This window comes from Amblyomma mixtum, chromosome 3 (genome assembly GCF_055824585.1).
Source record: "Amblyomma mixtum isolate Tamu chromosome 3, ASM5582458v1, whole genome shotgun sequence".
Classification (NCBI taxonomy): domain Eukaryota; kingdom Metazoa; phylum Arthropoda; class Arachnida; order Ixodida; family Ixodidae; genus Amblyomma; species Amblyomma mixtum.
The window spans coordinates 89,539,905-89,554,792 of record NC_143014.1 but is presented as its reverse complement, the minus strand read 5'-3'; the positions used below and the strand labels follow the sequence as shown (position 1 = coordinate 89,554,792).

The 14,888-nt window shown below is 47.5% G+C and overlaps 1 protein-coding gene across 3 annotated transcripts in view; it reads right to left on the bottom strand.

Moving 5' to 3' along the window:
- Positions 1–9,625, bottom strand: part of Hnf4 (Hepatocyte nuclear factor 4) — a 107,223-nt gene extending 97,598 nt beyond the window's left edge. For all 3 annotated transcript variants that reach the window (XM_089580062.1, XM_089580063.1, XM_089580065.1), the window contains exon 1: positions 9,399–9,625. In XM_089580062.1, the coding sequence (XP_089436188.1) occupies positions 9,399–9,513 (115 nt within the window). In that variant the 5' untranslated portion in view covers positions 9,514–9,625. The remainder of the gene's footprint in view (positions 1–9,398) is intronic.
- Positions 9,626–14,888: the final 5,263 nt, after the last annotated feature.

Here is a 14,888-nt window from a genome sequence, read left to right as displayed (position 1 = left end):
TCACAAAAGCCTCCGCTGACGTGACGGCGCGAACGCGGCCAGAACGGGAGACTCGACACAGGCTCTCAACGTGGAGCTCCAATAACATCACAGCGTTTCTTCGCACCGACTTTATCCCGTGTGACTGCGCTGTGAGGTTTATTAGATGCCAGGCGTTCATCTTTTCTCTTGACAACAACATGCTCCCCAAAACTATAATACCCTGCGACTCTAGTCTAGAAGCTTCATCGCGAATTTATGGCTAAGCTTTTGCGATTGCGTACAGGCTGCCACAATTGGTTGTCATAAAACATGCTCTGCTGGTATCCAGAACTACGAGGCACTCTGTGACCCAGTCTGGCTGCAAATATGCATGGCATACTCATAATCCGAGATTTGGACCAGCATCAAGTGGATCAAGTCAAGGCGAATACGCAGACGTGGCTCGGACATGAGTTGTAGTATAAAGACATGACATGAGTTGCAGTAAAGTAGTAGTGTAGTCATCGCCAACTACGTGGTCGTCGTTTTTGAGAGCGACGAAGCAATAGAAAGCGCATGCCACGGTACAGTGCCGCAAACTGTTCGGCGCCGCAGGCATCGCGAGACGTCGCAAGCGGGCGTTGCTTTTGAGCCGAAATTTCTACGCACTTCACGCGCTCTTTTTAAGTTCTGGGGGCGTGGTGTGGGGGATGGCGGAGGGGAAAGGAAGCAGATTTCATCACACTTCGGAGCTTTTGAGGACGTCTTTCTACAGCGCTAGCTATTAAAGTGAGGCTCTCTCACATTCGCGTCGACCGTCCTAACCCTCACGCATCCGCAAACACCCCACAGAGGCACAGGTGTTGGGGCAGAGCGCCAGCAGCGCAGGAAGAACAACAAGAAATTGATTTCCGTCGAGGCGGCAGGCGCTCGCAGAGAAGAGGAAAATTAGGGACAGCAGTCGCAGGAGGGGGATGGTGCAAGGAGTGCGTATGTGGCGGGGATAGGCACCGGATAGGATAGGATAGGATAGGATAGGGGGCTCTGTCGCATACAGCGACGAGGCCATCAACGTTGGACGCAGGCTGCGTAGATAGAGGGCATCGCAGCAGAATCGAAAAGCGAAGAATAGCAAAATAGCAGTAAAAACTCCGCAAAGATGAATAAAACTACGCCGTAAGTCAATCAGCGCACCCACTGACAGTATCACAACCAGTCCACAGCGCAGCGACATGTAGCACAAAGAAATAACTGCAAGGAAACAAGTGTGGTCGTGGCTATCGGCGACTTACTATCATCTCAGTGGCTGGATCAAAGCCTCTCGCTAGTCTCACAAAAATAAAGGGACTTCGCGCATTCCAACGCTGCCCCAACCTCACCTACGCCCACATCACTCGCTACGCCCACATAGCTCGCACTGAGAGACGGATTTCGCCTGGCAAGCGTTTGATGAGAGGGGGGAAAAGAGGCCGGAAGAAAATGAGACATCAGGAAACCACCTTTCAACAGTGAGCTTCTTGTTGAAGCTGTTTCCTCAGGATCACTACTACTCTGTCCCGAACCGCCAAAGCCGACCTGTATACAAGTGACCACCCAGATAGCACTGCCGGATATTTTTCGCAGTTTACTGATGAAGATGCCCGAATATTATTTTACCTGATGTTGTGTGTGACACGCCTTCACAAGACGTGGTGATATTCGGGGCCAGCTTTCTCGTCTTTTTCTGTGGCTATAGGTTTGATGTTTGCCACACGATTATCCCAATTATGTTTTGTTATCCTCAGCAACGCAGTTGCACAATCACGGTTGATTCAAATTTCTGAATTATACGATTTTGTCAAGCGCTACCGACCAGAGCGCGATATTTCTCGGAATAATATGAACGCCTTCTCTGGTTCCAAAAGTAGCTCGAAATGACACAGACGAAGACGCACAGTGGACAGGACGGGCGCTTCGTCTACTGTATGTCTGTGTCTCTGTTCTTTCGCGTTCTCTGATCTTTTAGAAGTTGAAATGCACCAAGTATCCCAGAGCAAACTGCTGCAATCTCGAGAAATTGTGGATGAAACGAAGCGACGAGCCACCGAACGAGCGTGCGCCATAGCGGAGGGTGGCCCTGCCGCAGCTGACAGTAGGGCAACCTCCCAGCCGCCGTCGCGTTTATGTGTGGGGCAGCGCAGCGTAGACACGGAAAGCATTTGAAACTACTTTTGTGAGTGAAGGTCTTGAAGCTTCTACTTGCGCAACCTGCAAAGGCGTGCTGACAACTAAAAACCGGAATAAGTTTGGATCCGAAGGACTGGCGCTTAGAGTCACTAGAAACGTTGCTCTATTGGGGACGGAGCTAGTAAACACGACCAGCGGAATGAGAACGTATCATCTAACAGCGGCTGTGTTGCTGCTCTACCATTACCGCGCATGTAAGAAACGGCTTGCCAAGCCGTTTTGCTAAATTGATCTTATGTCGAGCTTTTTTTTTACTTCCTTCACTCCTTCCTTTATCCATGCTGTGTCGTAGACTTCCGGTTTGAATTTTTTTCTTTGATGTTGGCACATTACTTTTTGAAAATTCAGTCTGATCAGTTGACGCAAGTAAATTGAATTGAATTGATTGAATTGATTTATTTTCATGTAATACACATACATGAGGAGATGGGAGAAAAAGCCGCTAGAATGCAGCTTGACTAGGCTCCCATCCCCTATGTCGGATAATGCAAATATATTGGTACCTCAAGGCACAGAAACACATAAAAATGGAAATACTTTAATTATTTCAAACACCCTCCTCTAAAACTTGTTGCCGGGCTTATGCATTTCTAGGTATTAAGCTCGCGCAACCCAGGACGATCGGGATGAAAAAACAGCTTTGTCCATTTCGTATTGCTTCTATTCGCCCTGTGTAGCGCGAACTTGATATTTTTTTCTAATATATGCGCTAAGAAAACAATACACGTGGAACGTTTAGACAACATCCCTCGTACTCTGCACAGTGTTAAAGACAATAACAAACCTTACGCGACTATGACGTGGGTTGGATTTCGACACAGTACTGCATGCTGTACGAGGTACAGCCGGCCAAATCTTTAGCTGGCATGCGTGACGGCCGCTTTTTGCTTCCTCCTGTTTTTTACGACGGATCAAACTTGCGGAAAAGTGAATATAAAGCACCGGCTTGGTGAGCCTATGCTTAGACTCGATATTTTCACAAGTTTGGTCCGTCATAAAGTGCGGGAGAAAGCAAAACGCGGCCGTCACGCACGCCAGCTAAAGATTTGGCTGGCTGTACACACTCCGGAGCCTCGGTAAGCATACATATAGTGTTTGGCAGATTACGTTCAGTGGCCTATTAAGCAGACGGCAGCCCAAACTAACAAACGATTTCATGCAGTCACCTTTTTCTCTGAAGATAATTCTATTGCGCTCATCCTCTGATAAAACGGTAATTCCAAAAGAGACACGCACAATGTTCCCTTTTGCTTCCTTGGATATTTCATTTGACATAGTATCTCATCACACGTCTTCTATATGCTGTCCCCCTGCTTCGCAACAACTGCATCCTAACATTGGAGACGTTCGAAAATTCCACTCAGGGCGCCAGTTCAGCAGAATCCTCCGAATTATAGGGTAACTGCAGCGGATAGCTCGTTCAGAACGAAATAAAAACGGTGTTCACATATGGACGTGCCTTACTTTGAGCAGGGGTTGAACTCTGGTTCAAGGCGATGCGAAGTACTTGGGGTGGTGCTTTTCTCTTGCATTTTAGAGACGGTCGGTTAAAGCATTCACGGAGCGGGAAAGTAATAAGCTCCCAGTAATCTTCATAAGACATGAATTGCAAATGGCGTAACTTTCACAGTGATTTCAATATCAGCTCCTCTGTTCTGCCAAATTCTTATATGCGGAAAAGGGTTGAGCGGTAGCCGAATTCTTCATTTAAATTTGAAATGCCTCTCGTATCTTGGAAATGACAATATCCGCTAACAGAACTGACTCTCCATGACTTTATCGTTCGGAAATTTATCCCTAAAACCAGTCATAGTTCACCTAGCAGGGGTGGACAAACATAAGTTACTTCGACGTAAACGAATGGGAAAATAAATTTGGCAGAAGCACTTAAGACTGCTTGCGTATGGGAATGCAAAAGCATTACTGTCCCTTGGTGCATTGTTTGCGCGTAATGTTTGCACATGCATTAAAGCTCTTTTCTATGAGTTTGTGTTTGCGTATTGGTTTCGCACGCACACACACACGCGCGCACACACACACACACACACACACACACACACACACACATGCATACGCAAGCGCACACAAACACACATGTATGACACCTCCCGGAATGCTGTACGACGAACGATTGCACCACAATTTTTATACAGAAGTCTGGGAGACTGGGAAGGCATACAACTGAAGATGCATGTGACGCCGGTTAGAATCCCTGTTGCAAGCTAGCCTCTAACTTGAATAGCACATGCAAGCTTTACACAAAGAGAAATCGTGTGACATCAGCCAGAACGTTGTGCGACAAACGGTTCCGTCACAATTTTGGTACGAATATCGGGAAAACTGGCGCCACAAGGAGGTCGGCCACTGGCGATTCTATAAAAACGAACGGCATGGATATGATTGTTTGAAGAGGCGGTGGTCGGTTTGCTATGTGCGTCATACGGCGTCACCCTATATTTTTATTTTTTTTGCCATCGCTAATAGGGGGGTTACGAATTTGGCGTCTGCGAATACTTGAAGTTCATGATTAGCGAATAGAATATTTCTCTACTCAGTTCGGTAAACTTCAACAGGATAAAAGAGCGGGCTAGTTGGTGTGGATCAAACGTAACCAGCAACGAACACGGGAACAAAAGAACTGCACAGAACGAAAGGAAGCGCCGAATGTTTTTTCAGCGGTTTTCGAATCGCCTTTGAATAGTTGCTGGATATGGGGCATTGCACAGCTCCAAAGTATTTTAAACAAGCATTCGGGCCGCATGCGTCCTGGACAAACACCCCGTGAAAGTTTAGACCGTGAATGGGGTCGTGTGGAGACCCAGGAGGCCTGGAGGCCTCGAATTCTCTTGCCGAATAAAGTTTCACCACCAGAAAAACAGCCTGCCGCTGCACGACATGGGTGTGCGAGTTACTTTTCCCTTCAAGCAGTTGGATAAGAAGCCCTACTCGCCCGCCTATTTCATCTTCTGAGACGTTGCTTTTTCAGCATCATCATCAGAATCCAAAGTTTACATACTTGCGTGCATGAAGTTCTTTTGTATTGTAATCCTTCTGTCTTCCCACATATAAAATTACCTGTGCGCTGCCGCCTCGTGTTCAGTCTTCCACATTTTCAATTTTCCTTCTGTCATATGCTTTAATTAGCTTTAGTGTGTGAGTGTGATGGTTCTGTCCGTCCACATTTATACCGTTCGGGATGAAGAATGCTGGCTCGTTTGCGCGATAGCTTCTGATTGAATTTGATAACAACTTTGTAATTTGTATGGCAAAAGTAGAAATAAAATGAATGAATGAATGAATGAATGAATGAATGAATGAATGAATGAATGAATGAATGAATGAATGAATGAATGAATGAATGAATGAATGAATGAATTCTAGCTATGGTGAAGTTACAGATTATTTATTCGTCAAATAACAGTTGTAAGTAAGTTTAATCTCACAGTAGTACTTTCACGGGATCTTCCATATGACGCCAACACCATAACACACACTGTTCATTTTTTGATGGACACTCTGACCAGCCATGTTGCAGGTGAACTCTTCTTTCTTTGCCACTGATGACAGCACGCCAGCCAGTCTCCCTTTACCACTAAAGTATTCCAATAGCGTTAAGCTTCTAATATAAACACTTGCTCCTGGGGAAATATGAATAATCCCAGTCGAATCTACGCGATATTTATGCTGCGCTTGATGAGTACGTTGGTACGTGGACATAACGAGGACATAACGAGAAGAACGTTCACATCACGAGTGCCTGGCCTCCCATCTGGCCAAGCTTCACGCGGCCGCAGAGTACTTTAAGCTACTCGACATTGTTAATGAAATAGTTATCGGATACCCTGCCATCCTTCTAAGCAGATGACGCATTGAACACTAGAAAGAAAATCTTCTATTCTTGCTTGATTTCTAATCAATTAGGTTTCTACTCGACAGCAAAACTGTCCTTTCACGTTCTATTTTTGAAAAATGCGATATGCACATGTCTAGTACTTGTAGCTTTTCGAGCGTGGTCTGTCAACTCACAACGCTGGCTCTAGTTTCGACCATGCTGCGCCGTTTCGTAGATAGCATCGAAATGTAACAACAATGTTATTTTTTTGTTTGAGTCAACCGTCCATGAATTGCTGTCAATATCTTTTTTTTTCTAGTGTTTTCTAAATGTCACGAAAAGCGTTGGGGTAATCTTTTCCTAAACTTAATTAAACATTTGTGATTAAACAGCTGTGCCACAACACACAGCTTCAATGAATGCTTTGCAGAAAGCAAAGACCAACAAAAGCAACACTAGAGCACTACACTACAACCAACTAATACATGCAGCTCATACACTCCCCTTCGAACGAATATCATGGGCTTATGTTTGTATAGCCAGCATTGAAGGGTCTCACATAAGTGGTTGTCGTAAATGGGCAATAAGTAACGTTTTCCGACGAAATTTTGGCACTACGTATGCAATCTATATCAGACACAATTCAGTGAGATTTAACTGCAAAATTCTGTTAGTTGAACAGCATCACCACTGTAGGAACGGCGAAGTAAAGCTAATTACTACCCAACGCGTAACAACGACGTCTGGTATGTGCCATCCTTTCGTACTAATTATGGTCGTCAAATGCTGCGACATATAATTCCAGTTCTTCTTAATCGGCGCAATGAGCCCTGAGGACCTAACGGTACGGTTTTTTTCTTACTGCAAGTTTTTTCCTCCTTTATCCCGTTTTCTTTTGTGATTGTTATCCTTAGTTTTCCATTTTTCAGTGTATTTGAGTGTTGCGTGTTAATCTTGCCGACTTCACCTATCTATTAATGCAAGAGGATGTTCACTAATCTTTATTGAATATGATATTTACCTATGCACTGTAGTCTTTTTTATTGTTCTGTCCGTGTTTTGTTGCTGCCGGTTTTTATGTACGGAGGTGCGCCCCTCTGTCAAGCCAGTCATAGGCTTTTTGGGTGTACCCCTAACATCCCAGATGTTGAAATAAAGGTATTTGTATTTAAGATAGCAGTGAAAAACAGCGCTTGAAATATACTTTTAAGGTTGTTTTACATCTATTACTTGAGCATTATAATAACATTTTGAACACAGCACTATCTCTATGTTCCTGAGGACGATAAGCTAATGTTTAAAATACAACAAAGTGCTATTTGCTAACTTATAACATTAACATAACGTACGATTATTGCATATATGCTTCTACAAACATAACTTTATAAGGTTATCTTTGTCCTACCAGGATTAGTAAAAGTACAAACTACATACTCAGTAGGTATGTGGGACTCATCAAAGGCACACGATTTGATTTTTTATTTGTATTCAGCGGAGAAAATGACAGTTCCTACCGATACCAAAACTTCGATACCAAAACTAGACAGGTCTGACAATTGTATGTCATCTATCGACACAAGATACAAACATGACTTCTCATTTAATGCGCACGTTCTCCGCGTCATACTATGTTACATTGTTGTTACCAGTACCGCGCCAATTTTATGAGCTGCCTGTAGAGGTTCTATATTAGTCAGAGTGTTGAAACTAAAACTTCGAGAGGCTCTGAATTCCAGGAAGTGCTAGTACTCTGGGCAATACAGCATTACTGTTGTACACGTGTTTTTAAGTCAACTAGTTCTGTCGCCAACCAGCAGAGAAGGCTAGCCCACCAAATTTTAACTGAAATTGGCCATTCTGCACACGATTATTTTAAATATAGTAATTTTAAATATGTAAATGGTTTGGGTTTATGAGGTTTAAAGTCCCAAAGTTACTCGGGCTATAAGGGACGCCGAAATGAGCGTCAGCGAACCCACAAATGAGAATTGCAGCCCTTAATTATGTTTTCTGCCTTCATTTTCTTGACGACTTCAACCAAACGTGCTAATGACATATACGCAACCAGAAATCACCTCACCCCGCCCACGCCGCCACATGAAGATTAGCATTCTGTAATAGCTACCTCCACATAGGTAAGGCGTCATTGCAGCAAACTCTATCTCTTACAAACCTAAGAGCCTATGTTCCGAATGCTTTTCTATTATTTGTCCACGGCAATATGGTGTGTACACACACACACACACACACACACACACACACACACACACACACACACACACACACACACACACACACACACACACACACACACACACACACACACACACACACACACACACACACACACACACACACACACACACAAATGAATTCATAACACGCGTGAGCCTATACACGGCATGTCTCAATTTCTCAATTTCTGTGAAAATCATATAAAGTGCAGAAACCTTCGGTTGCCGCTCAAAACAAACAGGAGGGAGGAAACGAAAGCTACACACTGCGGTGCCTAAAATCAGAGCGTCGAGCACTGATTTCCGTTTACTCGCTTTCGTTTCCGTTGCGCATGCGCAGCAGCAGAATGCCTCTTGCAGACGAACAATAAAACGCCTCGTTATCACTCATCTCCTATATTGTTTCCATTCACGGAATGTATGAGCTATTGCAACCTTTCCTTTTCTTCGCTTTCGTGTTTTAACTGACTGCGTCTCCTTCTTTCACTCCAGCCGTTCTGTGCACATTCTCATCATGTTTACACCTGCTTATCGCATACCAACGGCGGTAACGGTAGTGAGTATAGCACAACAGTGATTACATCCTACCATTCATTCATTCAGAAATGCGGCCTAGTTCAAAGAGGCGCCGGAAAGGAAGGCGGCGAGCTACTCATCCTTTTGACCATTAGTGTGCCTTCATTGCGATCGCTACGGTCCGGTCGGGCACCGGTTCCCTGCACAGTTGTCAACAGACACGTCCAGAATCACTGCCGCAACACAAGCGCACTGCGCTGCGCTGCAGCGCGTCACGTGTGGCGCGTTACCTCGCATAACCCGCTCTGCACGCACGCATCCGGTTGTGGTGCCACCACGAGAGCAATTCCGCGAAATGATAGGCGATCAGAGCCTGGCGGAAGTCAACCACGGAAGATGCCACGCGTGGTGCCCGGTTCTTCCTGGGCCAACCCAGACACAGCGGGGGTGCAAACCGAGCAGAGGGCCGCACTGCCGCGCCTGGCAGTGCGGGCCGCTCTCCTCCGCCAGCACACGGTCGCAATCGCAGCTGCGAAATGGAGCGCGGAGCAGCGGCGGCTGTCGCCCATTCCATATGCTTTGGCGCGACGGCGCAAACGCCGCGGCCGCGTAGGCCTAACGCGCCTCACCTTGCCCGGAGGCGTCGATGGCCATTGCTGGCGGGCCTCCCTGTACGATGACGCTGCCCAGCGGTGCGGCACAGCCCAGCAGGCCGGCCGACGCTCCACTCGGCTCCGCGTTCATAGCGGTGCCCCTTGGCGCACTAATGGGGAGAAGAGATACTCGGGGGTCAAACTTCACATGGAGCCGCTGGCGGGCAACAAAGGCGATCGCCCGTCACCTTGCCGACTTCGACGCGGACACGTGACCCAGCGCTGCCGTGCACGCTTATCTGGAGACCGCGGCTATCTTCGACGCCGTTAATCTGCTCGCAGGCTGTTGTTTACCCAAGATGGCGCGCAGCGACAAGCGAAACGCAAGGGCGTCGTCTCTGCAATGCGTGCCGCCGTCGCCCGCCGACTCTTTGGGGCGAAACTCACGTGCCGGTGTAAGAATTCGGTGCTGGCATCGCAGCCACTGTTTGCGGGTCTCCACACCGCAAGCTCTGGGGAATATTGTCCCTCTCATCCCTTTAGCGACCTCTTCCGCGCAGAGCGCTTGACGCACAACGACTCGTATCCTGTCCTCGTACTGCTGGCTTTCGCAAGAAGCGGAAGCCGTCCGGACGGTGTACAGCACTAGCGTATCTTTGCTATTTCTAAACAAACCATCAGTTGTTTAGTACGACACGTTGAGAAGGGACTAGATATGTCACGTTCTCTTAGAAACCCATCCCACTGTCATAGCCTTGTCTTCACGTTGTTTCATAAACGTGCGCGTTGCAATTACGTAACAGAAATGATGGGAAGAAATTGCTAAAGGGTTTTATTCAGAACTTTGGTTTTCTTTTGCGTGCGTGCGTGCGTGCGTGCGTGTGCGTGTGTGTGCGCGCGTGTGTATGCGTGTGCGTGTGTGTGCGTGTGTGTGTGTGTATGTGTGTGTGTGTGTGTGTGTGTGTGTGTGTGTGTGTGTGTGTGTGTGTGTGTGTGCGTGCGTGTGCGTGTGTGTGTGCGCGTGTGTGCGCGTGTGTGTGTGTGCGTGCGTGCGTGCGTGTGTGTGTGTGTGTGTGCGTGCGTTCGTGCGTGCGTGCGTGCGTGCGTGTTACGCTCCTCGCAATAAGGCACTAAGAAGGCACCTCGTTACATTCTACACTTGTGCCCCGCCGCGGTGGCTCAGTGGTTACGGCGCTCGGCTGCTGACCCGAAAGACGCGGGTTCGATCCCGGCCGCGGCGGCTGAATTTCTTGAAGGCGAAATTCTAGAGGCCAGTTTGCTGTGCGATGTCAGTGCACGTTAAAGAACCCCAGGTGGTCGAAATTTCCGGAGCACTTCACTACGGCGTCCCTCATAGCCTCAGTTGCTTTGGGACGTTAAACTCCAATAAACCAAACCAAACATTCTACACTTGTGAAAAAGTGTAGCGAACCACTTCCAAGGTAATGGCTCGCAAAAAAGCTGCCCACACGTCCCGAAGAACAGTTTTCTAGAACAAGTCTGCCGCCTGCGGTCAGCGGGTTACCCTGAACAGGTCCTGGTTTCTGTTGCTGAGTCATTATCTAGCAAGCTTAGCTCGTAGCACACGCTTCACTACTAAGATGCGCCGTGTCAAGAATGGAGACGCTGCAATCGCATGCTTAATGACATGCACAAAGTACTGAATAATGTTTAAAAAATTACGGAGGGCACTTAGACCACTTACGTGCTCTGAATGCGAAAGCATTTGTGTCTACCCGTGCGCTACTAGTTAACTGCGTTTGTTTACTAGACAGTACTAATGTCTCAAAGGCCTTTAGCCTTTGCCAACCATACCATACCACACCACGCCGCATCATGCCATACCACAAAACACCATACCATACCATACCATACCATACCATACCATACCATACCATATTTCCCATTCCATCACCGCAACGTTGGCTACCATAACTTTTAAACAACAGACGCACCCAGAGGGAGTAACAGTGTGCAGAGGCACGTTTGAGAACCATATTTATTCAACCCTCTAGACCCAAGGTGCCGAGGAAAGGATCTAGGTGATTGATGCATTGCAGATGCATTAGACTAGATCTCCCAGCAGCAGAACACCTTTCTCTTGGTGCAAGGAGACTGCTTTCTAACGTCGCAGGATATGGATAATTCAATGGTATTCGGTCTGCAAGAGGTATTTGGGAGTCTGTAAAGCATGTGGCGCGCATCGCATGTGCTGTAATCCATATTCCCCCATAATCTTCACTATGGGACGAAGCTAGTGGCAGTTCGAAAACGTGCATACTAAGCTGCGCAACACGCTTGATTAGGGCGCGCGCATAAACTCGTGTACACGAACGAGCATTCTAACTTTATCCTGGGAAAAAGTACAAAAGCGAGCATCTCCCCAACAAACAGTAATAGATGTGACAAGTCAGACTGAAGCAGTGCTTTGTCTCGAAGTTGATATACGCGAAATGTCGCCACCTCTTGGTGAAAAGGCTTTGCACGATTTTTTTTTCTTTTTGCGCACAAGCATATAATTCCTTGCTCATTTCCAAGTTGCAAAATAAAAGCGGTTAATAACACTGTTCGCGGTCGTTCTTTTCAAGAGTTTCATATTTTATTTTTAAAAAAGAGAGGAAAGAAACGATTTTTTTCCGAATTTCTGGAAAATTTATACTTCTAGAAGCGAGACGCATGTGGTAGGCGACGAAGCAAATCGCGGCAGGTGTTAGTTTAAGCCTGAGGACATTATCATCATCATCATGGCCGGGGTGAGCGTGCTGCGCCTCTCAGCGTCAGCATTCGCGGCGTTCGGTGTCCAGTTTTCGCTTCTTCGCATCCACATTTCTCCCAATCCGTCAGCTTCACTTATCTCAACAGGGGGGGGGGGGGGGGGGGGGGCTGGATGGTGCAACGTGCGTCTGAAAGTGAAGCCACCGGAAGTAAGTGGCCTTGTCTCGGGAGTCAGTCTTTGGCAGTGCACGAAATAAGGCATCAGCATGGTTTTTCAGTTTCACTTTACGTTTTTCCCTTGGAATGTCGTCTTTTGATCGCTCTCGTCTTTTCCCACGACCATGTCTACCTGTGGCGCCGTCAGCTGCATGCGGAGACCTGCAAAATCTTCGGGAAAGACGTTTCACACAAAAGGGTTCTTTGCACCGCAACGGGACGACACTAGCAGACGGAAGGTCGTCGCTACACATAGCACTACGGAACCTAGTCAGCTGCTGCCCTGTGTCGTGCCGTTGCTCCAGCGTGGCCAACACTGTTCTTTACTGTGGTGCGCATTCCCGCGCTTTAAGCTTAAATTATACCATCAATGGGGAATACATTTACGAAGAGATGGGCGAAAACCTTCTCCAGACGACAGCCGACATTGCAGTGAACACTTAAACCAATTATGCTTCGATCTAACCGCAGCGAGGGCGCCTCCACTACCTAATGGGGGCTGACGATGGTCTAATTCATCAGCGAATGCAGTAGGTATGGTACTGCCCTTCCAACGGAAGGTACCAAGTACTATTTCGTATCGTACCAAATGATTACTCTGCCTGAATGGGCTTTTATCCGTGATGTTTGGTGCAGTTGAATTCTGACAGCGCTTGTCCTCTAGTCCTCTTTCTCGTCTATTTCTCTCGCGCTAGGCACTTCTTCTCGTCAGGCACTTCTTCAGGCACTTCTTCAGTACTTCTCGTCAGTCGTTTCTCTCGCGCTGTGCATCTCAAAATATGCTAATGACTAGTCCAAAAGTTGTTTTACGTGTTTCTTGTAGATGTAGTTGTACAAACGTGGCTGTGCTACGGAGTTAGGTTAAAAGCACGTCGGCTTGGCAAATGATGCCCCAAAGCAATTAACATTTTCACCGACCATCGACGAGACAAGACATCGGCTGCCTGCAACTCAAAGCTGTAACTACAGCTGCTTAAGGAGCGGTCGTTCGAGGGACGAGTGTCCGGATCCCCGGGCCATTGTTCGCTGCTAATTTGCTGCTCGAAATTCATTTTTAATATGGGTTTAGCATCATCGTCATTCGACTAGTGCTACTTACACTTGGAAGACAAGAACGTCGTGTATTATGCACGTACCCCTTTACCGCGGCGGGGTGAAACCTGCAGTCCTATTTTCTTCGGTTTCTCCGATATTACAGGGTTCTCCAAACGATGCTCACTTTCCTCGCGTTCTGCTTGCTTATTCCTTTTATATATAACAGCACATATTACACGAGAACAAAGCAAAAAAAAACGCAAACAAAAGGACGAAAACCACGACTTTTTGCATTGAAATACACAGCCGGCACCCGGCTTCCGAGACAAGCCGTCCAACTTCCGATGGCTTCACTCGCGCTCGCCTCGAAAAGTGGAAATGCGGCATCCAGGCACCTAGTGGAGATCAGTGGTCGGCCTGCACTGTAAACAAGAATAAACCCAAATGGGAGTTTAAATGGTTACCGCTGTCCTTTAAACTCTGTGTGTGGTAACATTGCTCCATCACTATGGAGCAAAAATGTCGCAAATGACCAACATTGAGAAATGAGACACAACGGAAGATTCTTCTTTTTAACTGCCATCTTTAAATAGGTTTTGTTAGCATCAGTTCTCCCCAATTCCCCTTTGGAGCATAAAAAAACTCCATTTTGCACCGTTCTCACCGCCACTTGCCGTCACGTCGGCTTCTGGCCAGTCGTGTGATAATGGCGGTGAGTGACGTCCCCTTGGTTACAATCGACTATGGATCACTGCTCGCTTCTGCTGCTTCACGGGCGCCTGCTGCGGTAGAAGATGTCGGATTGTCGCCGCCTTAAGGCCGGGATACATGCGACGTTTTTTTTTCGACGACATTCGCGCGGCAGAAAACGTCGCGGTGGCGCGACGCCCGGCTGGAGATAACAAGGAGCGTTGAAGCGGCGGCGCGCCGCCGCGTATCCCTCGACGCGAAAGCAAATGTGATCAACAAGTGGCAAACACCACTGCGCAGGGAGGTCTGTGAGAACAGCGACGCTGACCATTCTGTTAAAATCAGGAAAGTTTCGCTTCGACACGAGTGTACAAATTTTAGCACGCGCGCTTAAGTATCTATAAAGATTTGCGTGCTCGAATGCATGCCGTCGCGTATCTTTGGACGCCCGCTCAGCCGCGGACACCAGCGGCTGCGGTTGTCTTCGACACATTCGCTTCAGGGAGGGAGCGCAGGCATTCCGATCAAAGATTCGGCCGTGTTCTCCAAAAAAGCGACATTTCAAGTCTGATGAAGCGTTTATTTTCACGACAATAACATTTCCGTGCCAGAAACACAGCGTACCTCGACGGCCATGGCGGCCATGTTGGCGGCGGCAGGCAGCGGACCGGAAGAGCGGACTTTCTGCGCTGCTATTGGCTCGCTTCATCCGCCGCTTCTGGTCTCACTGAACGCCGCGCGTCAAAATCTAGCCGGTCCTGATCGGCGGCGGCGGGCGTTTTTCTCGACGCCGGGCGTCAAATCTGCGCCGTCGGGCGAAAATCGACGACTCGCCGCGGTAAAAACGCTCCATGTATCGCGGCCTTTACG